This window comes from Corythoichthys intestinalis, chromosome 1, assembly GCF_030265065.1.
Source record: "Corythoichthys intestinalis isolate RoL2023-P3 chromosome 1, ASM3026506v1, whole genome shotgun sequence".
In the NCBI taxonomy this organism is placed as follows: domain Eukaryota; kingdom Metazoa; phylum Chordata; class Actinopteri; order Syngnathiformes; family Syngnathidae; genus Corythoichthys; species Corythoichthys intestinalis.
In genome coordinates, this window is record NC_080395.1 from 22,079,095 (window position 1) to 22,106,969 (window position 27,875).

At 38.9% G+C, this 27,875-nt stretch overlaps 2 protein-coding genes across 2 annotated transcripts; one reads left to right on the top strand and one right to left on the bottom strand.

Moving 5' to 3' along the window:
- Nucleotides 1-534: 534 nt before the first annotated feature.
- On the top strand, nucleotides 535-27,826 carry cep89 (centrosomal protein 89). Its single transcript, XM_057853857.1, has 18 exons — nucleotides 535-759; nucleotides 904-1,010; nucleotides 3,829-3,975; nucleotides 4,069-4,252; nucleotides 4,392-4,446; nucleotides 4,604-4,693; nucleotides 4,762-4,947; nucleotides 5,157-5,299; nucleotides 5,481-5,531; nucleotides 8,317-8,400; nucleotides 8,472-8,578; nucleotides 8,651-8,766; nucleotides 8,843-9,023; nucleotides 9,193-9,348; nucleotides 9,442-9,583; nucleotides 13,382-13,471; nucleotides 24,562-24,710; nucleotides 26,708-27,826. The coding sequence occupies exons 1-18, from the start codon at nucleotides 718-720 to the stop codon at nucleotides 26,931-26,933; spliced, it is 2,256 nt and encodes a 751-aa protein (XP_057709840.1). The 5' UTR covers nucleotides 535-717; the 3' UTR covers nucleotides 26,934-27,826.
- Nucleotides 19,008-24,703, bottom strand: zgc:165481 (uncharacterized protein LOC100073327 homolog). The gene is made up of 3 exons (XM_057820880.1): nucleotides 24,458-24,703; nucleotides 24,094-24,197; nucleotides 19,008-20,072 (listed from the first exon to the last, which is right to left on the bottom strand). Exon 3 carries the CDS (start codon nucleotides 20,056-20,058, stop codon nucleotides 19,363-19,365), a length of 696 nt encoding a protein of 231 aa, XP_057676863.1. The 5' UTR covers nucleotides 20,059-20,072; nucleotides 24,094-24,197; nucleotides 24,458-24,703; the 3' UTR covers nucleotides 19,008-19,362.
- Nucleotides 27,827-27,875: the final 49 nt, after the last annotated feature.

The following is a 27,875-nucleotide window of genomic DNA, read 5'->3' on the forward strand; positions in this document are numbered from 1 at the left end:
TAATAAAATCCAGATATTTATTCTAGATGTTTTCAAAATGTGTTAGTAGTTTTTAAAACAAAGGTTTGAATCCAATGGTGTATCACCTGACCGAATACATCTATTATGCACTGCAAAAACACACCTCCTTACAACTTGGTAAATTCCCTTGTTTTCAGTGTAAATATACTAGAAATAAGTGAAATGATCTGCCAGTGCTTCAAGTAAATATACTCATTAGATTTATTGAAATAAGAAAAATAGCGAGCTGAAAACCGGTTTTAACTGAATGTTCTTTATTCAAGAATAGATATTGTTTAAAACACTATTTGAAAGCAAAATTTTCTGGATTTATGTGAAAAATTGCCAACTTTAAGATGTTTTTTATGTTTTTAGCCGAACTTTGTCGCCCTCTAGAGTACGTATAATAATAAAAGTAAATCCGTGACTTTGCAAACGGTTGCTAGGCGAAATCAAGCGCGCCTCTGATTGGCCGGAAGGTAAGTATCAAGCCAATCGAAGCATCAGATGAAGCGAGGTGCGGTTTAGCAGAAAGGCGTCTAGATACGAGAAAGCTACAAGTAGCAACCTGAAGGATTAGCATTCATTAGTGCCCTAAAAGCCGAGAATAATACGAAAAAATAACATTGAAACAATAACTACATTTTACGGAATGTCCACAAGCCGTCACAGCTTTGCGTTAAGTTAGAGAAACTTCGTGGAAACGCACCGACCGCCATGTTGAAGCTGAACTTCTGGAGGGAGAAAGAAAAACAGTTCGTGAGTGTTGCTCCACATATAATTTATGTTTAAAGTTATGGATAAGTGCAGCACATGAAACAACTCCACCACACGTGCCACCATTTTGTGTTATCGCTTTCCCTGCCCTCCTTCTCGCATTTATGCCTGCCTGTGTCTGTGTAGAAACACATAGCCCATGGTTTGCTCCCTGCCGCTTCCATCGCCCCCAAAGCGGCTGTACCTCGTACCCCACCCCCGCGCAGCCCTGCCCCCTCACCCGAGAGACCCAGGTAAACCAATTCAACACTGCCTCATCCTCACCCATTCCCTTCCCTGTTATTGTTACTCATCAGTCTGCTTTCCCTCGTTTATTTCATATACAGTAGTCAGTAGAAAATTCATGAGGAACACTCATTGTGTAAACTGCCATATTTCTCCATTGACTTATGTCCAGGGTTGCCAACTCCCTGAAAAATACATAAGAGACACCTCACTGGTAAATAACCATCACCCTTGAATAATTTTTTCTGTATGTGAAAAGCTTTTTTTTTTTTTTAAATTAATATTTATAATATTATAATAATTTCACTCAAACCTGAATTAATTAGGTACATATTTGAGTGATAAAAGCACATGGAAAAACAATAATCATCAACAATGTATTTTTAATAGAAAATATACTAGAATAAAATTAACATTCGTCCATTTAACCTAACTTTAAACAGATAAATCTACCTGTATATTATTTAATCCTTATTGTCCTGAGCCTTTTTTTTTTTGTATGTGTATGTTTTTGGCAGGTTTTTTTTTTTTTTTTTCTTAATACTTTTTTAAAAAGTGAAAACAAACTCTGTGTTCAACTTTTTTTTTTTTTTTTTTTTAAAGGGAACCTCAGACTTAAAGACTTGTAGGCTCTAATAAGCCACAATTGTTCTCTTTTACTAAATATACGAAACACATACATTATTGCCATTGATTTAAAGATCTATAATATTTAGTACAGGTTTTCACCTTCAGAGGGCGTCGTGTTTTATGCACGCAATGCACGCTGGGGGTGATGACGCAATTGGTCTGGACTGGGAGAATAGCTGTGCTAGCTTGCAAGCCAAGTTCGTATGATAACTGGCATGATTATGTCACAATCTGCTGCTGGTCAGATTGTTTTGTTACAGAGCTGTGGGATGAGTTCCCAACGTCATACCTGCATCCAATTCCAACTCATCAGCAGTGACTTTAAACCGATCCTAGGTGGCTTGCAAGATATTGACTTGCTGCCATTTGACTGTTTGAAAATCCCTACAATGTTAGTGGCCTCATGGCTTTGTCTGTCTCTCGCCGCGTTTTTTTTTTTTTTTTTTTTTTTTGATCCCGACCCACTGTCACGGACACTTTTTGTGTCTCCCTTTTCGTGATCCAATTTCAGCTCATCAGCAGTGTCTTTGAACCGATCCTGGGCGGTTTGCAAAGAATTGGCTTTCTGCCATTTGACAGTTAGTATATCCCTTCGTTGCTAGTTGCATCTTTGCCTTTTTTTTTTTTTCCGTTGTCTGCCTCTCTCTCCGTGATTTTCTCTCCGTTTTTTTTTTTTTTTTTTTTTAACTTTTTTTTTACCCAACCTACTTTCACGGACCCTTTTTGTGCCTCCCTTTTCGCGATCGCGTGTTTTTTTGTGTGTTCGATAAACACTTTTACGCAATGCTTATGTTATTGTTGTCTGCTTGCTGTCTGAAGTGAGCCCCGTTATCTAATTCCTTGGTCAAGCCAGGCGTACTTTCTTTTCAGTTATGTTTCCCTCTAAGGTTTTACCACACAGACAACGCATGTGGGTTGGAATTGCTTTATAAGGAAAATCATGACTCCAACGTCATGCGGAAATTTAGCCCTGTGGTCTACGCACTTGTCTGTCGCATGGGAAATGCGAGATCGAATCCCTCTGAAGACCTTCATTTAATTGTGTTTGCTGCTCGTTTTGTGAAATATCAACAGTGCTGTCCTGCTCATCACTTTTACGCTCGGGTTCAAATTGGAATTTTATAAAACGAAAACTTTAAGAAGGGTTTGAATATCAAACTATTATAACTCATACTAACATTTATCTTTTAAGAACTACACGTCTTTCTGTCCGTGGTTCCCTTTAAACAATTTAGGTGCATTTAAAATCCCCTCTGCAATCATATTTTCACAAATGTTTACTCCATGTATAATGTGGAAATGCAAATGAAATTGACAGAACACAAAAATGTACAATTAGTGAAAATATAGTTCACAGAGAAGAACAGACAAATGATCATAATTTTAAACATACTTTTTACTCAAGCTTCATGCTAACGTCTTATCTCCCAAATAATTATGTTGTGTTGTTTTATTCATGGCCAGCGACAGTACCTCGACCAATGAAATGAGTGGGATTTTGTATTGTCATTGTTCCGTCAGGTCATTAGTCGAAAAGCAGGAGAGGCGAGGAAATGCGTTTCCTTGCATGTTCTTGTAAAGCAACATACCACTATTTGTCCGTTCCACAAATAAGACAGTATTTTTAAGTTTCATGATAATACGGGACAAAGCGCACCCCTTGAAAGCTCAATACAGGACGCGTACTTTTTTTTCTGAATATGGAACGATTCTGTTATTCAAGGGATGGTTGGCAACCTTAAGTGTGTCTTAAAAAATAAAATTAATAGAAACAAACTGAACGTTTTTAAAACTTACCTGTTAATAATTGTAACATCAAAAAAATACTGTCATGTAATTTATCGCTTATACAGTCGATTCAGGAAAGTCGAATGCTCTCATTTCCTTTTTTTGCTCAAAATGTTTTTTTTGTTTGTTTTTTTTTAAATTCTGTAATGTTATTTATTTATCTATTTTTATTATTTATTTATTTATTTATTATGTAATTTTAATTGTGTATTTATTTAATTATTCATTTTTTTTAAAAATTTAAATAATTTTTATTATTATTTTTTCAATTATAATAATTATTAAATTTTAATTAATTATTCATGTAATTATTTTTTAATTATAATTTTATAATTATCTAATATTTAATTATTATTATAATTTTCATTTTTAAATTATTTTTGAATTATTATATATTATCATCTTCAGATCCGCCTTAGCAGCTGCCATTTTATCTTCGTCACTGACTGGACAGACGTGGGCGCTTCCGCCAGCCCGTAAACGTGCTCTTTCTGAGAGTGATCAATCAGAGTCCTTAATTTCTGAGCGCAACATCAGCACAGCTCTCTACCCACGGTAACTAACTTTTTGCATCAATAATTACTTTTGCTATTCATAGTGTTTTAAATGATTTTCCCCACCCTAACTTGCAATTTCCGTCCTGCTTAGTGATCGATGGTCAGACGGCTTTGCCGTTGGTCCGTCTCTGTCCTCCCCGGAAAACTCAGAGGAAGAGCTACATCACCAGGAAGCCGAGGAAGATGAAGGAGTAGGCACAGAGAAGAAGGAATACAGTGTCCAAACTCTGGACACTGAAGAACCAGCAGTTGACGCTTTGCCATTAAAGCACTTAGTAAGGCCTAACAAAATTAGCAGTGTTATTCACTGATTACAATTTAATATGGGATCCAAATACAAAAGCTGTTTCAAATAAATTTAGAAGTCATTGGAGTTGATTTTCTGACAACAAGATGTTTCCCCTTGTCTTCCAGACAAATTTACTCCGGTCGAGTCCAAAGTTTGAGTCCAGCAGGGAATCTTCTCCAGGTAGTGGTCACCTGTCACAAAAGATATGCAGTTAACACATAAAACTGTTTGTTAATTCACAACGATTATAGAAGAAATTTAAATTGTTTCTTGTTTAGAAAGCAATTTAAAATTATTTTTCTTTTATAATCTGTTTACTTTGCATGTTTCTTGTCAGGATTTCCTAAAGAAAATATCTTGGACCTTCCTAAAGCCAGAAAGAAAACGAAGAAGAAAGACTCCATAAGCATTAGAGACGATGTGCCATGTAAGCATTCAAAATCTCCATTTTGCTCTTCTCATTTTGCAAAGCATTTCATTCAATTTTGTGTTCAGCCACGAGCCAATCCAAAGAGCCTAAAGTGCAGAGCTGGCCATCGCATGAGGTCAGCATCATAACCAAGGACGGGAAAGAAGTGAAGACCCTAAAGGAAAAGAATGCAATGCTGCAGGAGAAGCTGCAGCAACTAGAAGAGGAAGTCAAACGTGGGCGAGCCCAGCCAATGAAGACCTCGCATACAGGTAATAATAATAATACATTTTATTTATAACCCACTTTTCATAATATACTGTACTGTCAAAGTGCGACAGAAAATAATGAAAATACCCAACATGTGCTGGGAAGGTGGAGACATTTTTCTATCCATAGTGGTTAAAAAAAGTAAAACAGTTATCACAAATGGTCAGCAGAAAGCCCCCATGCTTAATAACGTATTTGTTTCATCTTTCAGGCACACTGGCAGAGCTGAGGGACGTAAGACAGCAAGCACAAGAGCTCGTGGATGAAAACGATGCCCTCAAACGCAGCGTCCATCGTCTCAGCGTGGAGCTTAGTGCCTACCAGACTAAATACAGGCCGCTCAGCAAGCAGGAGGTAGAAGCCATTCTCATTTTATTAGTTTTTTTTTTTTTTTTTTTCCCAACGTCCCACATTCAGTGTTCCATTTAATTAAATTCTGTATCGTTTTAGTATGGCATCAGCTCTTCAGGAATCCCACACTACCTACAAAAATTGCAATCACTAGTTAACTGTCTTGTTATGATGTACGTTGCAGATCTCCAGATTAAGCAGTTTACCAAAGACGGGTTCTCCTCCTCCGTGGCTGGTTAGTAGAAAGTAAAAACGACCTCATGCAAGCTTAATGCTAAACACTAGCCAGCATGTGGGAGGGATGGCAGCATTCATTCACTGCCATCCCTCCCACTTCAAACGGATTGAACGTCTATGGCCGGTAGTGGCCAATGCCAGGCAATGAGGTAATTTTGGGCCATTTAAGGTCATTTACTGTACCTGTTGATTTTCAGTTACTTCCTGTAGATTTCGAGGTATGTTATGGGTCTCTACCTGTTTATTTTGAGTTACAGAACAGGAAATGACCCGGGAATCATCCAAACGAATAGGCAGTGAATCAAACTCAACAGAAAATGACCTGTAAAAGCCCTAAAATGAACAGCAAGTGACCTGGAAATGCCCTGAAAGTCAGACAGAATGACTGTGAATGCTCTGGTTTCGAATGAACGAACATTCCCATTTCCAGTCTAAATGGAGTGGGCGTTGAGCACTGTCAATGCAGCCTTAGAGTTAACTGAGACATTATTATGGTGGAAGATTTTGGTAGCAACTTGTTGGTTCATTTTTGGATTTTTTTTTTTAGACATTGACACCTTTTCAAAACCATACCTCAATTCTTGGCAGTAGCATATCGATAACGTTTTGGGATACAAAGTATCACTATACAGTATATCACCATTTCGATATTTTGTCACACCCCTACTTGAGAGTGTTATTGAGGCCATAACCCGAGTGTATTTAATGTTTATTAGTTTTTGTTTTGATTAAAGTGTTATGTTATGTTAAGAAAAATAGCCATCTGAAAATAAGCTTATTTCAGGATATCTAAGTCAGTAAAATTTGGCTGATAATTTCATGTATTTCTAGTAGATTTACACTGAAAACAAGGGAATTTACCAAACTAACTAATTAACAGAAAACACCAGAACATAACAACGGCAACCACCACTCTCAGTCATGGTTGCCACAACTACCCATGAACCACTGCAAGCGTAACACATAATAAATAACACTCGCTACAGTAAGAATATCCAGCTGAAATGAATCCCATAGTAATATTCAATAAAAGTGTAAAAATAAAAAATTTAAATCCACCGTCTTGTTGTGGAGTACTCAAAGCCACAACATGTCATTTGTACATGAAACCGTAAAGTTTGAAAGCCAAGTGTGAATTTGCAATTGGAAGAGATGTGTCTTTTGCCCAAAATAGGGTGCCATCGCTTCCACAATCAGGGATTTTCTATGCTAATTTTTGGAGTTTCAAATTACTTTTTCACACGAAATGGAGGCCTACAGAGATCAAACCCATCTAAGAACATTCCCAGAAACATTAAATACAATTGTGTAAAATGTTGTCAAAATCTGCTCAGCCGTTTCAGAGTCCATAGGGAACGAACACACTAACAAACACCCAGGTACCTCCCCACACACATACTAGTCCTTTAAAAAAAAAAATTGCATATTGTGATAAAGTTCATTATTTTCTGTAATGTACCGATAAACATTAGACTTTCATATATATTAGATTCATTACACACAACTGAAGTAGTTCAAGCCTTTTATTGTTTTAGTATTGATGATTTTGGCAAAAAAGTCAAGAAAAAAACAAAAATCCCTATCTCAAAAAATAGCATATTTCATCCGACCAATTCAAAAAAGTGTTTTTTTACACAAAAAAAGTCAACCTTCAATTAATTATATTAGCTATGCACTCAATACTTGGTCGGGAATCCTTTTGCAGAAATTACTCCTTGAATGCGGCGTGGCATGGAGGCAATCAGCCTGTGGCACTGCTGAGGTGTTACGTAGGCCCAGGATGCTTCGATAGCATCCTTAAGCTCATCCACAGTGTTGGGTCTGGTGTCTCTCAACTTCCTCTTCACAATATCCCACAGATTCTCTATGGGGTTCAGGTCAGGGGAGTTGGCAGGCCAATTGAGCACAGTAATGCCATGGTCAGTAAACCATTTACCAGTGGTTTTGGCACTGTGAGCAGGTGTTAGGTTGTGCTGAAAAATGAAATCTTCATCTCCAAAGCTTACTAAAGCTTTTCAGCAGATGGAAGCATGAAGTACTCCAAAATCTCCTGATAGCTAACTGCATTGACCCTGCCCTTGATAAAACACAGTAGCCCAACACCAGCAGCTGACATTGCACTCCAGACCATCACTGACTGTGGGTACTTGACATTGGACTTCAGGCATTTTGGCATTTCCTTCTCCCCAGTCTTCCTCCAAACTCTGGCACCTTGATTTCCGAATGACATGCAAAATTTGCTTTCATCTGAAAAAAGCACTTTGGACCACTGAGCAACAGTCCAGAGCTGCTTCTCTGTAGCCCAGGTCAGGCGCTTCTGCCACTGTTTCAGGTTCACAAGTGGCTTGACCTGGGAAATGCGGCACCTGTAGCCCATTTTCAGCACACGCCTGTGCACGGTGGCTCTGGATGTTTCTACTCCAGACTCAGTCCACTGTTTCTGCAGGTCCCCCAAGGTGGTTAGTAGCTTCTTTAGAGTACCTTTTCATGATATGCTAATTTTTTTGAGATAGGGATTTTTGGTTTTTCTTGACTTTTTTGCCAAAATCATCAATATTAAAACAATAAAAGGCTTGAACTACTTCAGTTGTGTGTAATGAATCTAAACTATGTCAAAGTCTAATGTTTATCAGTACATTACAGAAAATAATGAACTTCATCACAATATGCTATTTTTTTAAGAAGTAAAAGTATAGATTAAATTACAATGTTAAGATATGTAATATGTAAAACGGCCAACAATTTTATTTCAGAGAGTAAAATGTGAATTGTTTGTGGTACAGTTGGACATGAAATATTTGTCTCCCCTGATGTTGGCCTACGATGACATGTTGAATGAAAAAGATGCTCTCCTGTGCACTGCGGAGGTAAGAAGACCCACGTGAACATCAAGGCAAAATCAGTTGGTATGAAAAAACGATATGATTGCTCACCTCAGGAGGAAGTGAAAAAGCTTCGAGTGCACATGGAGGAGGTGGTGAAAGAAAATGAAAGGTGTCACAATCTAATATCCAACAAGACCGGAGGCCTCAGCAAGGAGGATTGGTAAAGACAAGACACCTTCTTCTTTTTTCATAAGGTGTTGTTGTTGAGATAACTTGGTGTGTGTTTGTGAAGCCACCAAATACAGCAGCAGGCCTTGCTGGTGCTGCAAGAAAATCAGGAGTTGCTTGAACAGCTGGAAGCTCTGAATGCTAAGAACAAGAGTGAGCACAGTAAACGCCAATCTGAAGGTACATGTCCATAAACTTCATTTATCCATTTAAACATCCTTCCATCAATTAAGATCCTCATTCTTCCCCTGAACAGTGTCCCAAGCAACCAAGCAGCTGATGCTATTGGAGAACGAAAAGGAGCGTTTGCAGGAGGAAGCAGACAGGAGTAGGAGGGAGGCAAACCAAAGTGAAAGGGAAGTGCTCACTCTCCATGCGCGCCTCAAGGATGCAGTCACCTGGGAGGAGCACTGCAGCATCACTGGGAAACTCAGGCGGTATAGCGTGAATTAATAAATCTTTGCCTCAAAATGCTACACAGTTGCAGTTTATAATACGTATTCCTACATTACACCCATCCCACACGGTTTTATATTACTACTACATTGTCTTACTTTACGTAGTGGCACTAAGTCTTATTTCCTGGTTGTCGTTACGCTTTTGTAGGCAGCTGGAACAGGAGCAAAGCCTGAACAGAAGCAAGGAGGAAGAGGTTCATATTCTCCACAGTGAAAATCAAAGTTTGCATATGGAAAAAGCCAAACTGATAGCAGCTGTGGAAAGGGCTCGGGTGGAGTTAGAGAGCAGCAGACAAGTCAAGAGGTAAATGCGGTACTCATTTATTTATTTTTAAACTCTGCTTTGGTTTGCTTTTTTTCTAAAATTTCTTTTCCTTTGTACTCACGTGAATTCCAGGAAGATGAAGAGGCGTTTGAGTGCTTTAAAGCAGCAGAAAGATGAGTGCATGATGAAAGAGGGAAAGACGCGTAGTTACCTGGAAGCGGTCGTTTCAGTAGCAGATCGCATCTCGGAGGAGCGGGACCAACTTTTACATATGGTACCTGATTACTATGCAGGACACGTGTGATGCACACACACGTGCAATTGAACAAAACTGTTTTATTGGTTTTAGTATAGAGTGATCCCTCCTTTTTCGCGGTTAATTGGGACCAGAACCCGCCGCTATAAGTGGAAAAACAGCGAAGCAGTATATATATATATATATTTTTTTTTTTTGTATGTTCAATGTATTTATTCAGATTTAGCATTGGAAAGAGCGACATATAAGACATGTTTCTTCACTTTTTTCCCCAAAGTATAATGTTTTAAAAATGTAGATATACTAGTATATTTTAATAAAGTTTTTAAGCAGGTTAAATGTACTATTTATGATAAGTTTTAGACATGTTACTCCCCCACCGAATTATTTTTTAAAAAGAATAAAGTAGAAACATGCTTGTCTTCATTAAATGCTTCATTGAGTGAGTCGACTCAAATCCGCTGAAGCTGCTCACCTACACACAATGAGTTGCCACAGCGACTGTTTAATAAGCTGAACGATGATTGACGCATGCGCCGCTTTAAAGTTTCGGCTTCCAAGCATCTCTGACAAGATCAAACCGTAACGTCTGTCAATCATCGTTAATTTTAATAAGCAACTCAGGTGCACTGCCTGACACAGAAAAGAGAGCAGGAGGGAGAATGAGACTACGTGATCGGCTCGGGACTGCTCATCAGTATTTATTTATATAAACATACACTTCTATACCAATTGTTAATAATGTGGCCTAAAAGACTGAAAATGTGATGTCCACATATGTGGACAAAAGGTCTCAATTTTTTATTATTATTCATTACTGTATTTTTTAAAAAGTTACAATTTTATACAGAAAAAATATATACAAATGTAACATGATGTTGGTAAAAACAATTAGAATCAATAAAAACAGAAGTATAATAAATATTAAATACACTCGAGTTATGTCCCCAAATAACACTCTAAAGTAGATTTTGTTTTCTTTTAATTTAATAGTATTTAACTCACTGCCTGCCACTTATAACGATAGACATCCAATATATTTAAACTGGGAGGACTGAGTTTGAATGATCATGAACGAATGAACCTTAGTTCATGAACATTAGTTCATCCGTCCCTCCCAGTCAAAATAGATTGTACGTCTAGCACCGTCACTGGCAGACATGGAGTTGCTTACTAAAGTGAACGATCACAGACGGACGGTTAAGGTTTGACCTTGCCAGAGACGCTTACTTCAAAGCACCGCAGGCGTCAATCATCATTTAACTTGTTAAACAGTTGCTGTGGCAACTCATTGTGTCTAAGTGAGCAGCTTGAGCGGATTTGAGTGAATGAAGCATTTAATAAAGAAAAGCATTGTTATACTTTATTCTTGCTTAAAAATAATTCGGTGGGACAGTAACATGTTTAAAACATAATTATTACATTTGAAGTGCTTAAAACATTTTTTATATATACTAGTATATATACACTTGGGGGGAAAAAAGTGAAAAAAAATGTCTTATACGTATGTATCTCTTTCCAATGCTAAATCTAAATAAATACATTGAACACCCCCCAAAAAAAAATGCGGGTGGTGGCGCTACTTTGCGGTTTTTCACTTATCGCGGCGGGCTCACTGTACTTAATAACATTTGGAATATAGATGACCCAAAATGGGATGTCCAGGAATGTGGATGCCAGGTATTTATGAGGTTAAGCATTTTTCAAAATTGCCGTAAATAATCACTAGTCATGTAAAGGATCAGACATTTTGTAGTTGCTTTCAGTTACCTCCATTTTCATACAGTTCCCAGGTGTCTTAATAAAGACAAACACAGAACACAAATTTAAAGTGCCTGTGACACGAAAAAGCATGTTTATTTCATAATACACGCGATATTTTATGCCCCTGAATGATCTGGACCGCTTGGATGTGTGTGGAAGTGATCGCTATTTTTATTTAGTTTTTTGAATCCCGCGCCATGAAAATGAGTGACTTCCGGCTTCGGTCTTGCATTGAGGTGGAGGGCGCTGTGACGTGTACGGTAGAAGACGTCCTCTTCACGCTACAGTGTACTGTTGTGTATGAGGACGAAGGATTCAGCTGGTTTTGTGGATTAATACGTTTATTTTTCGCATCACGCCAGCCAAACGGCTGCAGAAAAATCATTCTGTATGAGGGAGAGGCGTATGCGCCTTTTTGGAGTTTCAAAAGGTTCCCATTCACCGTGGATATTTACTGTGGGACCATTGGACTTACGAGGAAGTGAGTAAACATCTTGTTTTGTAGTGTTTACTTTGAAATCGCTGTATTCCTTACGTTTGATCATTGATAGGCATGTAAAAAGCTCTCCTAATGCTCATTAGCAGCAACACGTTAGCTGCACAACAACTCCAGACACCCTCATCTGGGAACGAACTGTAAATTGCTCTCCGCCGGGCGGTTTGCCGATCCACGAAGACAGTCGACAACCGGGTCGTCATGTCAAATAATCCAGGCTAGTTATGTGTGATTTTCCGCTTGGAAGACTTTGAAACATCATTCGGTCCGGGTTAGCATGTCGGCTAGCTGTCACGCCTTCTGGTTTGTTTACATTCTCCGAAGCCGGGGAAGGGAAATGACATATTTAGGTGTCATAAAATATTGTTCGGGAGGTGCGACAGTAAAGGTGAAGTCGACAGTTTTGACCATTATGGAGTAATTTTGCCATGTCGTCCTGAATAAATGCATTTTTATTATTTCATATTCCATTCAGCACAAGACTGTTATTTGTCATGACCATGCCATTTATTTAACACTTGGGGAAAATACTTGGATAAAAAGAATATCCTGTAAAAATATTGAAGTAAAGAGACACAAACACTGACATTTTGCCGCTCTCTTCGTCGCGTTTTCCTCGTTGTGAATAGTTCCTCCTTGACGGGCTGACTGGTCCTTCTCAAGCCATTTATATAGCTATTGGGGAAAAAAATACTTGGATAAAAAGAATATCCTGTAAAAATATTGGAGTAGAGAGACTGAAACAATGACATTTTGCGGCTCTCTTCGTCACGTTTTCCTCATTGTGAATAATTCCCCCTCAATGGGCTGAATAGTAAAACCGATGAGCCCAGTCTACCGCTGACGTCATCCACCTGTTGGGGACGCTAAAGCCCTATAATGGTAGGCGTGGCTAACCGGCAGATTAAAAGACTAATTTCTCGTCACCTGCGCTTTGCTAAATTGTTGTATATAGTCGAATCGTCTCAAAATATGATTCTAATTCACATAATAATGCCATTTAAGACTTTTTTTCTCGTGTCATATGCTCTTTAAATTTCCCGCAAAACCTTTTGGTTGAAGTCAAGAGCTGTGAAACTCTCTTTTACAGGACTGAGCACAGAATGTTACCAGTGGATAGAAGCAGTTTAGCCTCAGAATTCAGACAAGCCGAGGTACATTGACTTGAAGAACACGTGCAGGCAGATGTTATGTCATGTTAAATAGTAGCTACTGTACAAATTTTATGACAGCAGCTGTGTGGAGAATGAGATAATGTGGTGCAATCATTTACAAGGATTTGTTCTTTATCTTTTGACAAAATTCTGTATCTGCGGGACAGCAACCAAACCATTACTTTTGTTTTTAGTGCAGATCAATGTTCATCATTTTTACGCATAGAACCATAATCTCAAAATACAATTGTGTAGTCAAAGTGTTCACCACAAACAACTAAATTTCTCTAGAAACCATCCATTTTTCAAAATTTTGAGTGTATTCTGAAGTTGAGGTGACTGTTTCAAAAAGCATTTTCAATCCACTTATCGACTTCTGTCATTGCTTCTTGTCTTCAACAGGCCTCCATACTCCAGCAAGAAAAGCAGGGATTCATTGGTAGCATCTTAAGCGGCACCGTCCGATTCGGCAAGCTCCAGGAGCGTATAAAGGTAAGTCAAGAGTGAAATAAAAAATGAGATACTTTCCCCTATTTCCCTTCAATTACTTCAACGGACGTGAATAGCTATCGCTTATCAACGTTCAAGGTACTCAAAACGCTTTCACACTATATCCTCATTTACCTACTGATGACACAGCATCAGGAGCAACGTGGGGTTCAGTAACTTGCTCATAGATATTTAAACAAGGTCATCAGTGCGGGGAATAAAACCCACAACCCCTGGTTTCGGGAACGACTACTCTACCGTTGGACCACGCCGTGCCACAAAAACACTAAAAAAACGCTAGATTTTGATGGCAAGTGACATTTAAATAACATAATACAAATGTTTATAGACTGTTTGAAAGGATTTACAACAACATTGGTAAAGAAAAGTAAAGTCAAATTAACTCGAAAGAGTGATGTCCTTTACTGTGTTTGGGAGAACGAACCTTCCATCTCTTGACCCCATTAAGGAAAGGTGGTATGAAGTTTGGGAGATTTGACCACACAATTAGTGCTGCAACGATTAGTCAATTAACTCGAGTATTCGATAATAAAAAAAATATTCGAATGAAATTTTGCTGCTTCGAGTATTTGTTTAATTAAAGTGGCGTTGTAATAGTTTATTTTGAAAGTGTTTGCATTTAGTTTTAATGATGTGGGTGGATACATTGCCTTCTAGTCTGCCTCATTTCACATGGCTGAATCCAGGTGTTCCTTGCTTAGACTAACATAAGCTAAGTTTTTGTTTGAGCTAATCTTTCTTTTTAATGCATTTGTAATTTAGTTTATAGGTATATTTAGTTTATTTTTGTGGGAATATGTATCTGAACCATTTGTTAAGAGCATTGTTAAAAAGTTAGCATTTTATAACATTTGAACTAGCATACTTTTGCTATGTAAGTTAGCCAATTTTTCTTTTGTTGTACATGGATTCTCCTTTATTTTTTTATGCCGTTTGAGGCTCAGCTCAGGTAATTTAATTTTTCATGTTCCTTATCCAATTGCTCGATTATTTGTACTAATTCTTCATCAATTAATCGACTACTAAAATAATTGATAGCTGCAGCCCTACCCTCAATTATCTGAGATGATCCCTTAGAGAAAATGATGCATCACTACCATTTGCTGGCAGCAGTGAGTCAGTAAAATTGGAGCTTAAAATTCACTGGAAGTCAAAATACTCAGTTGACATGTTTTATATTTTTTCAATTTCATCTATGAACTGCTGCATTTACGTACCACCTTGGTCACGTTTTCAGACTCTTTCTCATTAAACCCAATTGTTAAAAAGTCTCAAAATTCAAAACTTATGACCACAGGTGTATGTTTTTAAAATGAAATGTTACCTTTACGCAGATAAGTGCCATTCACACTTTTACAAATGTTTCAAAGGCATCCACGGATCGAAAGGCTTTTAGTTCTTAAAAGATAAACGTTATTATGAGTTAAAAACCATTTGATATTGAAACCCCTCTTGATGTTTTCCTTTTTATACAATTTGTAAAATTAGTTTAACTAGTAGGTCGCCATTGTTGTTGACGTCCCAGGGAGGATATATCACATGGCTATGCTGCCGTGCGTCCGGAGTATGACTCCAGCAACATAAAAATGTCATCTGTTCAACCCTTTTAATTTGAACCCAAGAGGTACATTAATGACAGCACTGTCGATATTTCACAAAACAAACAGCAAAAGCAAAATGAACAGGAAAGACTGGATGAGACGAGACGAGAGTAGGAAAAAAAGCGGTGTTCTGCCAAAATGTCTACACCAGTGAAACGTGCTACAAGAGGCGAATTTGACATCCAAAGTACTACCGTGTGCTTTCAGCTTTTTTTGTTTATATGCATACAGACAGAACATCCTAAAGATGTCTTAAGAAAATACCTAAACATAGTAATATCAAATAAAGGTGGTTAAGTATGGTTATGCTTAAATATGCTACGTGATCAACAGATCAACAATCTGCTTTGAAGCTACCAGAAGAAAACACAATGCTTAAAAGTATGAGAGAGAAACCCATGCAAAAAGTATTTTGTGGCAATGAAAAGGTAATAAAAGACACAATAAAAACACAAATAGTAAGTACGCGCCGCTTTTAAGCGATGTGCGCATGTGTTGGACGTCAAAATATATACTAAATATTATAGATTTTTAAATCAATAACAATATTTAATGTTTCTAATAACATATTTTAGAAAATGAGAACAATTGTGGCTTATTAGACCCAATAATTCTAAGTCCGAGGTTCCCTTTAAGGCATCACAAACAGAAATATTTTCTCCACATTACTCGACATGCTTCACAGCCATCTTGCCTTGTTAGCTGCCAAGCAATAGAGGAACGGCATCACGTCACTAAATGGCCATCTCTTGACAGGACGCATTACGAAGCCGAGGTCCTCGAAGACGATGGAGAGGCCAAACAAACACAATCACAGCACTGACAGGAAACAGGAGCTGTCGCTATTCAAGCGACAGACTCCAATTAAGGATTATTAGCATCCACTTGCCAGTCATTAACGCGTCCGCACACCATGACTTTGCAATGAGGGCTACAATTAGGTTGGCATTCATCTCCTAATAAGCATTATTTACATAAGGCCAATCTGTGCATTCAACAATTGAACGTGGGACCAAATTAGCGGTTTGGAAGTTCAGAAACCAAAGCAATCAACGCTGCCTCGAAAGAGTTTTCCAAGAAAAGCTAAGTGCCACTTAGGCACACAGACATCATTATTGCCGGAGCCAAGACAGTGATCGGTCCCTTGAAAAAGCATTATGTTGTGGGACACATTAATTGAGAGGACATGTAGAAAAACAGAGTGATAAGTTTGTTTGCCGAAACGGTTAAAACCTTTTTGTTAGGAATGGAAAATAACTTGTACAGTATACAACCTTTGTATGTACAAAGGTACAGATAGTTTGTGTTTTTACTTGGTTGGTCCATTCGCTACTTGCTGGTTCTTTGGTTTAAAGCAATCTTTAAAACGTCATTAACAAATGGCAACTATGTTTCATGGACATATCGGTAACACTTAACAATAAGGGTCCCTTAATTACCATTAGTTGATGCATTTTTAGACAATAACCAATGTTTAAGTAACATTACAATAATTAAAATAATTGCTTCTCTAACATTTATTAATATATTAATTAACATGAGTTAATGCATTAGCTAATGCATTACCGGTAGTTAATGCATTAGTTAATGCATAACCAGACAGTAATTAATTGTTTGTTAAAATTAAAAATATATATACAGTGCCCTCCATAATTATTGGATTTATAATAATTATGTGTTTTTTAGCTTCTAATATTTTTTTTTCTAAATAATATGGGAACTTAATGGAAAAAAATGATTTTGATTTTGTGTCTGGTGAACCATTTCTGTGTAGATTTGGCCATATGTTTAGGGTCATTGTTTTGCTGAAAGACCCAGTGACGACCCATCATCAGCTTTCGGGCAGAGGGCAACAGATTTTGATTTAAAATGTCCTGGTATTTCAAAGCATTCATGACGCCATGCACCCTAACAAGGTTCCCAGGGCCTTTGGAAGCGAAACAGCCCCACAGCATTACTGACCCACCCCCATACTTCACAGTGGGTATGAGGTGCTGTTTACACGCCAACAAGCTGTTTGGGAGGCATGCACGGAGAAAACCTTTCCTCACTCACAATCATAAACGCAAACATCTGGAGTTCGCCAAGCGGTATTGGGGCTTTAACTGGGACCGTGTGCTTTGGTCAGATGAGACCAAGATTGAGCTTTTTGGCAACAAACACTCTAAGTGGGTCTGGCGTACCACGAAAGATGCGCATGCTGAAAAGCACCTCATACCCACTGTGACGTATGGAGGTGGGTCAGTGATGCTGTGGGGCTGTTTCGCTTCCAAAGGCCCTGGGAACCTTGTTAGGGTGCATGGCATCATGAAAGCTTTGAAATACCAGGACATTTTAAATCAAAATCTGTTGCCCTCTGCCCGAAAGCTAAAGATGGGTCGTCACTGGGTCTTTCACCAAGACAATGACCCTAAAAATATTGCCAAATCTACACAGAAATGGTTCACCAGACACAAAATCAAGCTCCTCCCATGGCCATCTCAGTCCCCAGACCTCAACCCCATTGAAAACCTGTGGGGTGAGCTGAAGAGGAGAGTACAGAGGAGAGGACCCAGGTCTCTGGATGATTTAGAGGGATTCTGCAAAGAGGAATGGCTGAAGATCCCTCTTTCTGTCTTTTCCCATCTTGTTAAACATTATAGGAGAAGATTAGGTGTTGTTTTGTTGGCAAAAAAGGGTTGTACAAAGTATTAACACCAGTCGTGCTTATAATTGTGACACACATTATTTGATGTCAAATAATTATTTCTTTATGTGGGATTTTTTCCCCCCACTGAATAAATGCACTTGTATTGAAGGTTGGATTTTTCTCTTTTTTTCCATTAAGGTCCCATATTATTTAGGGAAAAAAAATACTAGATGCTAAAAAAAAAACACATAATTATTATAAGTCCAATAATTATGGAGGGCAGGGTAGGCCTATATAGGGACAGGGTTTTGGGTTGAGGGTTAGGGTTTGTTAACTTAGCATTTATAATTTCTTAGTTAAGGGACACATGTGCTACACTTTACATTACGGGTCCAAAAACATTCAGTAATGGCTAATTAAGGTTAAGTAATACTTATGAGGTACGTTCACGTAAAATAATACCATACTTAAGGTTAGGTTAGCTGCACCCAAGGACTCACAGAGCAATGTTTCTCATTTTAAAATAACATAATCACTTACTAGTACCAGTATACATTAATAACTATTTATTAATGCACTAATGTATATGTGAATTAATGTTAAGTAATGTATTATATATATTATATATTATAACCTAACCATAAGTATGGTATTATTTCACGTGAACGTATCTCATAAGTATTACTGAACCTTAATTAACCATTACTGAATGTTTTTGGACCCTTATTGTAAAGTGTAGCACACGTATCCCTTAACTAAGAAATTATAAATGCTTAAGTTCCCCCCTCTTAACCTTTATTAACCATTACTGAATGGTTTTTGGACCCTTATTGTAAAGTGTAGCACATGTATTCCTTAACTAAGAAATTATAAATGCTTAAGTTAACAAACCCTAACCCTAAACCCTAACCCTATATAGGTCTATATATAGTTTTAATTTTACCAAACTATTTGTTACTGTCTGGTTATGCATTAACAAATGCATTAACTAATGCATTAACTCAGGTTAATTAATATATTAATAAATGTTAGATGAGCAATTATATTAATTATTGTAACGTTACTTAAAAATTAATTATTGTCTTAAAATGCATTAACTAATGCATTAACTCATGTTAATTAATATATTAATAAATGTTACATAAGGGATTAAATGAATTATTTTCATGTTACTTGAACATGAATTATTGTCTAAAAATGCATTAACTAGTGTTAATTAAGGGACCCTTATTCTAAAGTGTTACCGACATATCTAGGAAAAAAATACCTTTTACTGTATATTTAGTCACCATGTTGGAGTTAAGAGGTGCACAGAAACACAAACAAATTTAATCAGTTTAAAAAATGCCGTATTGAAAGCAATTAATTATCAATACACATGAAGGGCTTTATCATTACAGTGGGTTTCCTAAAAATATAGGATCTAACTACTTAGTAAATCACATTCATCAAGCCAGTCTTTGATTATCCACACATCTAGAAATTAATGTACATTTCCATTATGCTCAGTATGTATGCTTTAACTATTGTCTGTTGTGTTTAGAACAGCCTCTATCTAAATACTAGTACATGAAAACTACCGATCACCATAATTTGTTCCATCTCTATCTGTATTACCACTGTTTGTTTTGATTGATCTATGTTCATCCCCTGGAAGAACAGTCACACATGCCCTGGCACAAGCACTGGCAGAAGCCGTAGACCAGGCAGACCGTCAGACTGGACGGCACCAAGCTGACGCACACAATGCCAAGAGTCACCCTCTGAATCACCAGCAAGTAAATCCCAAGAGGCAAGGAGCCAAAATACAAGAAACCCAGCAGCCACACCAGAATGCGTGGGATGTGATTGCAGAACTTGGTCAGGGAGTCCTGGTCTGCCTGCCCATTGGAACCCGCTAACAGCGATTCTACGTTGTGCTCTGTGTCGGAGCTGCTGTTGTTACTTGGGAAGCGCGGCTCCCTCTGTACCTCCATGATTGTGATAAACAGGCAATTGGGTGAGTCTCGTGATGGGCTGGTAGAGAATAAACTCTTCGGAGAAAGGATCACCTCCTGATTGTAGTCTGAGCTCCATGATTTGTCGCTTAGCGTCAGGTGGTTCATAACATTGGCGTCGTCGGGCAGGGCAGATACCCCATACTCGCTTATCTGGGTTTGGTGACGACAAAATGGGCAGCAAATGCAACCCGTGCCATCGGCGACGAAGAGAATCTTGACCAAGCACCGACCGCACACCCGATGGAGGCAATCCAGGAGTTTTGGTCGCCGGGTGTGTGCATTGTAGCGCTGGTAGCAGATTTTACATTCTAATTCCTCTTTCGAAGGAGAGCCGCTCATCTTCCAGCCAGGAGCTGAAGGAGACAGATTGAGGATTAATGATGATAACTTATGTAAGGTGAGGGTGAGAGTTTGGTTTTAGGTGTTAATGGGATTGCTAGAGTAGAAGGTGTGTCTAGGCACTTAACAGAATACATTTTAAAGGTAATCCTAGTACTAAAAGGTCATGAGAATTATCGTTACGGTTTTCCATTTGTTTTGAGGTCTGTATCAAATTTAAAAGTTGAACATTTTCAGTCCCTTATCACACACTTAGACGTTTTACGGCTCCGCTTAAACCAGTACTTCTTAACTTTGCTAGAGGTACAGAACCCCCAGAAATTTCACATGTGGATTCACCGAACCCTTCGCACCCTTTAGCGTGCGACAGATGAACGTGTAGACCACAGGAATATACTTCCACGTGACGTTTTGATTTTCCTTATAAAGCAATCGCAACCCACATTGTCTATCTCTATGCGGTAAAACATGAACGGGAAACGCAACTGAAAAGAAAGTGCGCCTGCTTGACCATGGAATTAGAAAACGCGGCCCACTTCAGACAGCAAGCAGACAACAATAACATAGGGATTGCATTAAGGGGTTTATTGACCACACACACAAAAAAAAACCGCGCGATTGCAAAAAGAGACGCAAAAAGGGTCCGTGACAGTAGGTCGGGATCAAAAAAAAAAAAAAACCTGAGAGAAAACCGCGGTGAGAGGCAGACAAACGGAAAAAAACAAGGCAAAGATAAAACTAGCATCGAAGGGATATACAAACTGTAAAATGACAGCAAGTCAGTTCTCAGCAAGCCGCCTGGGATCGGTTTAAATACACTGCTGATGAGCTGGAATTGGATGCAGGTATGACGTTGGGAACTTATCCCACAGCTCTGTAACAAAACAATCTGACCAGGAGCAGAATGTGACAAAATCATGCCAGTCATCACACTAGCTTCTCTTGCTAGCTAGAACAGCTATTTTCCCAGTCCAGCCCAATCGCTTCATCACCCCCATCATGCATTCCCCGCGTAAAACATGGTGCCCTCCGTAGGTCAAAAAATGTACTAAATATTATAGATTTTAAATCAATGGCAATAATATATGTGTTTCTAAAAACATGTTTAAGTAAAAGAGAACTGTGGCTTATTACAGCCTACAAGCCTTGAAGTCCGAGATTCCCTTTAATAATATGTTTAGATGCAAATTATTCTCAAAGCTTGCATATTAAAGATGAATTACTAACATATGGACACACTGGCATTCATTGCTTTTGTCATTTATGTAAAAAAGCTCTTGAAGAGTCGAACACTCCCAAGGCAGAACGTATTGGTCCATTTATCCATCATCCAAAACCTTTTGGATTTTCAGACCTCCCTCACTTCACTTATTAGCCAAGACCACTATTATCATTAACTTGCATTGATCTAAGCAAACTTGACCTGACCTGTAATGGGTTTCCCAGCACCGCCTTGTCCTCATGAGATAGTGTTATTGTAATTCTGCTCATATGACTGTCACTCCTGAAAGCCATTACAGACCGTATATACCACAGACTGGAATATTCCCAATTTCCCATGAGATTAAGACAATGAAAAGAGCACTTAGCAGAAAAACACCACGTTGGCTGCATATTTCTTTACCATCCTGGTCATTGCATAATTGTGTGAAATTAACTGGCTTCAATCCAGAGGCTGTTGATCTGTGGACATAGCTCTGTTGCTGATGTTGTTGAAGGAGTGGCATTTATTTTGGCAAGAGATTTATCCAGGCCACAAGGGCTTAATTAACCTAGGCTCAGTCACACTGGCTGATAAAAAAAAGTCAGTGTGCATTTCCTGCATTTTGCAGCTCGACATAAGCAGTGCAAGGCGGTATTTGCGACCTATTGGGATAGAGCACTTCTGTGAATACCCCAAAAATAAAGTTATTGATGTCCCACTAAAACGTTTGTTAAAAATGCTCTAAACTGGAAATAAGCAGGAAAAAGTATGTCCCAAAAATACTTAATAGATGGGTGGCTATCACCCGGAGGCTTTCTGGCGCGCTTGTACAATGGCTCTCATCCTGCAGGCACTGCCTGAGGCTGTTTCGGTGGTCGAGGATTTTTTTCTCCTCGACACAATACCATGGTTTGCGGCAACACTGGCAAATACAGCCCAGCAAGCTATTTTTTTGTGTGTTATTACACATAGTTCATACCTCAAATATTTTAGGGTTGGTTGTAAACTGGTAAGCAGAGTCTAGTAGTGGTAGAAATGGGCTCCTTTTGTATTATGAATGAGGAAGTTGCCTTTGTGCCAAATAGCAACAGCTGAATTTGCATATACAGTGGGGCAAATAAGTATTTAGTCAACCACCAATTGTGCAAGTTCTCCTACTTGAAAAGATTAGAGAGGCCTGTAATTGTCAACATGGGTAAACCTCAACCACGAGAGACAGAAGGTGGAGAAAAAAAAAAACAGAAATCAAATTGTTTGATGTTTTAAAAAAATATTTCCAATTAGAGTGGAAAATAAGTATTTGCTCACCTACAAACAAGTTTTCTGGCTGTCAAAGAGGTCTAACTTCTTCTAACGAGGTCTAACAAGGCTCCACTCGTTACCTGTATTAATGGCAACTGTTTTAACTCATTATCGGTATAAAAGACACCTGTCCACAACTTCAGTCAGTCATACTCCAAACTCCACTATGGCCAAAACCAAAGAGCTGTCAAAGGACACCAGAGACAAAATTGTAGACCTGCACCAGGCTGGGAAGACAGCAATAGGTAAAGCGCCTGGTGTAAAGAAATCAACTGTGGGAGCAATTATTAGAAAATGGAAGACATACAAGACCACTGATAACCTCCCTCGATCTGGGGCTCCATGCAAGATCTCACCCCGTGGCGTCAAAATGATAACAAGAACGGTGAGCAAAAATCCCAGAACCACACAGGGGGACCTGAATGACCTACAGAGAGCTGGGACCACAGTAACAAAGGCTACTATCAGTAACACAATGCACCGCCAGGGACTTAAATCCTGCACTGCCAGACGTGTCCCCCTGCTGAGGAAAGTATACGTCCAGGCCGGTCTGCGGTTCGCTAGAGGGCATTTGGATGATCCAGAAGAGGACTGGGAGAATGTGTTATGGTCAGATGAAACCAAAATAGAACTTTCTGGTAGAAACACAGGTTCTCGTGTTTGGAGGAGAAAGAATACTGAATTGCATCCGAAGAACACCATACCCACTGTGAAGCATGGGGGTGGAAACCCCATGCTTTGGGGCTGTTTTTCTGCAAAGGGTTCAGGACGACTGATCTGTGTAAAGGAAAGAATGAATGGGGCCATGTATCGAGAGATTTTGAGTGAAAATCTCCTTCCATCAGCAAGGGCATTGAAGATGAGACATGGTTGGGTCTATTAGCATGACAATGATCCCAAACACAGAGCCAGGGCAACAAAGGAGTGGCTTCGTAAGAAGCATTTCAAGGTCCTGGAGTGGCCTAGCCAGTCTCCAGATCTCAACCGCATAGAAAATCTGTGGAGGGAGTTGAAAGTCCGTGTTGCCCAACGACATCCCCAAAACATCACTGCTCTAGAGGAGATCTGTATGGAGGAATGGGCCAAAATACCAGCAACAGTGTATGAAAAGCTTGTGAAGAGTTACAGAAAACGTTTGGCCTCCATTATTGCCAACACAGAGTACATAACAAAGTATTGAGATGAACTTTTGGTATTGACCGAGTACTTATTTTCCACCATGATTTGCAAATAAATTCTTTAAAAATCAAACAATGTGATTTTCTGGGTTTTTATGTTGTTGACAATTACAGGCCTCTCTAATATTTTCAAGTGGGAGAACTTGCACAATTAGTGGTCGACTAAATACTTATTTGCCCCGCTGTACACCCGTACTTCAGTTGCATTATTTCAAAATCATCTGCAAAATTCAAATTTTAACAGTAATGTTAAAAATGATTCATATGAGGATTTTCATTGTTTGTAGTACCGAACTAGTTTCAACAATTATTGTAGCCGATGCAGAACAGTTTAGTGGTTTAATTACTCACAGTTCCAAAATTTTCACAGCAGGGTTCTGTATCTGTGGGTGGTTTATTGTACCCTGTCTCTCGCTCAAATTCAGCAGGGGGGATGCTCCAGCTTGCCTGCAAACCTAGAAAGATAAAGACAAGCTTAATATGAAAAAGACGGATGCAATTCCAGTACGGTGTTTGGCTCCTAATTGTAGCTATAGCAAACATACGAATGAAATAATTCCTTAGATGCCATTCAAAGGAATCCCTAATCGTTCAAAAGCATCATTGTTATTATGTCAACTTGTTTGAGGCGGTAGCTCTGCATCACCTGTTTGAGTGTGTCTGGCTTGCACATCTGTTGCTACAGTGTGTCTGCACATAACACAACGGCACTCACCTCGCTTCACTGGCGCTGTTGTTGCTACGTCATCCTCCATGTGCATCCCTCATGGCAAACCTCTCTCTCTTCTTTTCTTCTTGTTCCGTTACTCTGCGTCTCAGGTGTATCGCAGGCTGGCGTCCAGCCGACTGGTGGCAGTGGAAAAGGAGGCGGAAGGCAAGGCGGCCTCTCACCGCCAGGAGATACTCCACCTGCAGAGACTGCTGGGAGAGAGGCAGCAGGCGGAGGAGAAGCTGCTGCAATCCAAACGGTAGGAGGAGGAGTAAGAAAGGCAAGAAATGAGGAGAGGGAGGAGCAACTGATGCAGAAAAGGAGAAGAAGGTTGCTGAGCGAGGGAGCACGAGGGAGAGACTGATGCAGTTTGTAGTATTGGAGAGGACAATGGAAGAGGGAGGGAGGAAGGATGGAAGGCTTTTTTGTTCACTCGCCCAACAAAAAATTATGCCTAAAAAAAAATGCACGAAGGAATTTTGCAGGCATAAAAAATATTTTCACACAAGCAAAATATTTTTGCAACCACATTTTTTTATTTTGAGATTGCACAATTTTGTTAGGTAGGGAGCACAAAATATTTTTACACAGTTCTTTTTGCAAACACAATTTGTCTTTGGCACTAATTTGACTCAATGGAGTGGAGGTCTAGTACTATCAATGGCAGCCAATGAGTTACGTATTGGCACCCCTCCAATTCTGTCAGGTAATGAAAAAACACAAAATAGAATGGGGAAATAAATTAAATCATTATCATTTTACACAAAACTCCAAAAATGGGCTGAACAAAAGTATTGGCACCCTCAGCCTTATACTTGGTAGTACAACCTTTAGACAAAATAACTGAACAACCGCTTCCGGTATCCATCAATGAGTTTCTTACAATGCGCTGCTGGAATTTTAGACCATTTTTCTTTGGCCAACTGCTCCGGGTCTCTGAGAGGGTACCTTCTCCAAACTGCCACTTTCAGATCTCTCCACAGGTGTTCTGTGGGATTCAGGTCTGGACTCAATGCTGGCCACTTTAGAAGTCTCCAGTGCTTTCTCTCAAACAATTTTCTAGTGTTTTTTGAAGTGTGGTTTGGGTCATTGTCCTGCTGGAAGACCCATGACCTCTGAGGGAGACCCAGCTTTCTCACACTAGGCCCTACATTATGCTGCAAAATTTGTTGGTAGTCTTCAGACTTCATAATGCCATGACGCGGTCAAGCAGTCCAGTGCCAGAGGTAGCAAAGCAGCCCCAAAACATCAGGGAACCTCCGCCATGTTTGACTGTGGAAATCGTGTTCTTTTCTTTGAAGGCTTTGTTTTTTTTTCCTGTAAACTCTATGTTGATGCCTTTTCCCAAAAAGCTCTACTTTTGTCTCATTAGAGAACATTCTTTTAAAACGTTTTTGGCTTTCTCAGGTAAGTTTCGGCAAACTCCAGCCTGGCTTTTTATGTCTCTGGGTCAGAAGTGGGGTCTTCCTGGGTATCCTAGAATAGGGTCCCTTTTCATTCAGATGCTGATGGATAGTACGAGTTGACATTGTTGTACCCTCAGACTGCAGGACAACTTGAACTTGTTTGGATGTTAGTCGAGGTTCTTTATCCACCATCCGATCAATCTTTCCTTGAAATTTTTTTTTTCCGTCCACATCTAGAGAGGTTAGCCGCAGTGCCATGGGCTTTTCACTTATTGATGACACTGCGCACGGTAGACACAGGAACATTCAGGTCTTTGGAGATGGACTTGTAGCCTTGAGATTGCCCATGCTTCCTCACAATTTTTCTTCTCAATTCCTCAGAGAGTTCTGTGGTCTTCTTTCTTTTCTCCATGCTCAATGGGGTACACACGAGGACATAGGAGAGAGGTTGAGTCAACTTTAATCCATTTTAACTGGCTGCAAGTGTGATTTATTTATTACGACCACCTGTTATGTACCACAGGTAAGTAACAGGTGCTGTTAGTTACACAAATTAGAGAAGCATCACATTATTTTTCAAAGGGTGCTCATACTTTTGTCGGCCCATTTTTGGAGTTTTGTGTAAAATGATAATGATTTAATTTTTTTTTCCATTCTCTTTTGTGTTTTTTCATTGCAAGCAAAACAAATTAAAATATGACGACCAAAGCATTTGTAATTGCAATCATTTTCTGGGAAAAAATGAGCATTATCTGACAGAATTGCAGGGGTGCCAATACTTATGGCTAGCACTGTAAATGAGTGTCCTATAAAGATGAATCATACTCATGACTGATAAAAATGTCTTCAGGGAGGTGGAGGAGGAGCTGAAGGTTGTTTGGCAGGCGGCCACGAGGGAAAACCAGCAAATCAAGGAGACTCTCTGGGACTCCGGATGCACCGGTGACAGCATCCAGCAGGCCTTTGCCCACACAGTCTCTCCAGAATGTCGTCAGAGGTTACTGGATGTCCACAAAAATCCCCAAGTGCAGAAATCTGATCAAATGCATCAACAAAATCTGGATTTCTACAACTAGAAGAGACCATCACACAGGCATAGTTTCTATTTCTATTCAGAACAGAACCGTTCATGGAAGCTTGTCTATGTTCCAACCAAGGTATCATAAATTGACAATAAAAGCACCGTCTAACTTTATAGTAGTTAGGTAATGTACTGGATGTCCTCACCTTAGCACAGTAAAAACCTTTATATGACAATAAGAGACTGGATGTTTGTAACAGCAGGGACTAAATGTTGAATATATATGGCGGAAAACACTCAGGTGACTTGAAGTTCCGCTCTGAGACCCCCAATTTGGCCAACTTTCAAAATTGTCCGATATGCATGTGTGATACATCATTGGAAAGCTTAAAATCTCAATTTTCTGGGGGAAGAAAGATTTTGAACAGGAGGGCTTTTTTTTAAAAAAAGAAAAAAAAAAAAGTTTTTTTAACAGCAAAACCCTATCTAGAGGCGAGAGCACGCGAGACCAGAATTACAGACCCCATGACTTTAACGAGATATTATCGCGTACTTACCTTGTTTCGATCCGAAAACTCTATGTAGCATGTATCACTGAGTGCCAAGACACAGCTGTAAATGGCCACAGCTGGATTTTGGATGGATTTTATGAGTGAAACATGGTAATTTAACAAGGATCGCGATGCAGAAATCGCAGACATTAAGGTGTGGTCGAGATTTTCTTTTTCATATACTGTAGTTACCCGTTATAAAAAATTTTTTTTTTTTCTCAATTTTTTTTGTTTGGGTCGATTATTTATCATCTAACATATCGGAGAAAATGCGATAGTAACAAAAAAAAAATACAATTAAGTGAGAGTTATGAGGTAGATATCCGTGACTTTTTTACAGACGCAATTTTTGTCATTGTGACATAATTTGTTTAAAAGTTTAAAATATGTGAATGAATAATTTTTTGAAGTCGTTTTTTTTTTTCTTTTCTTTTTTTTTTTTTTTA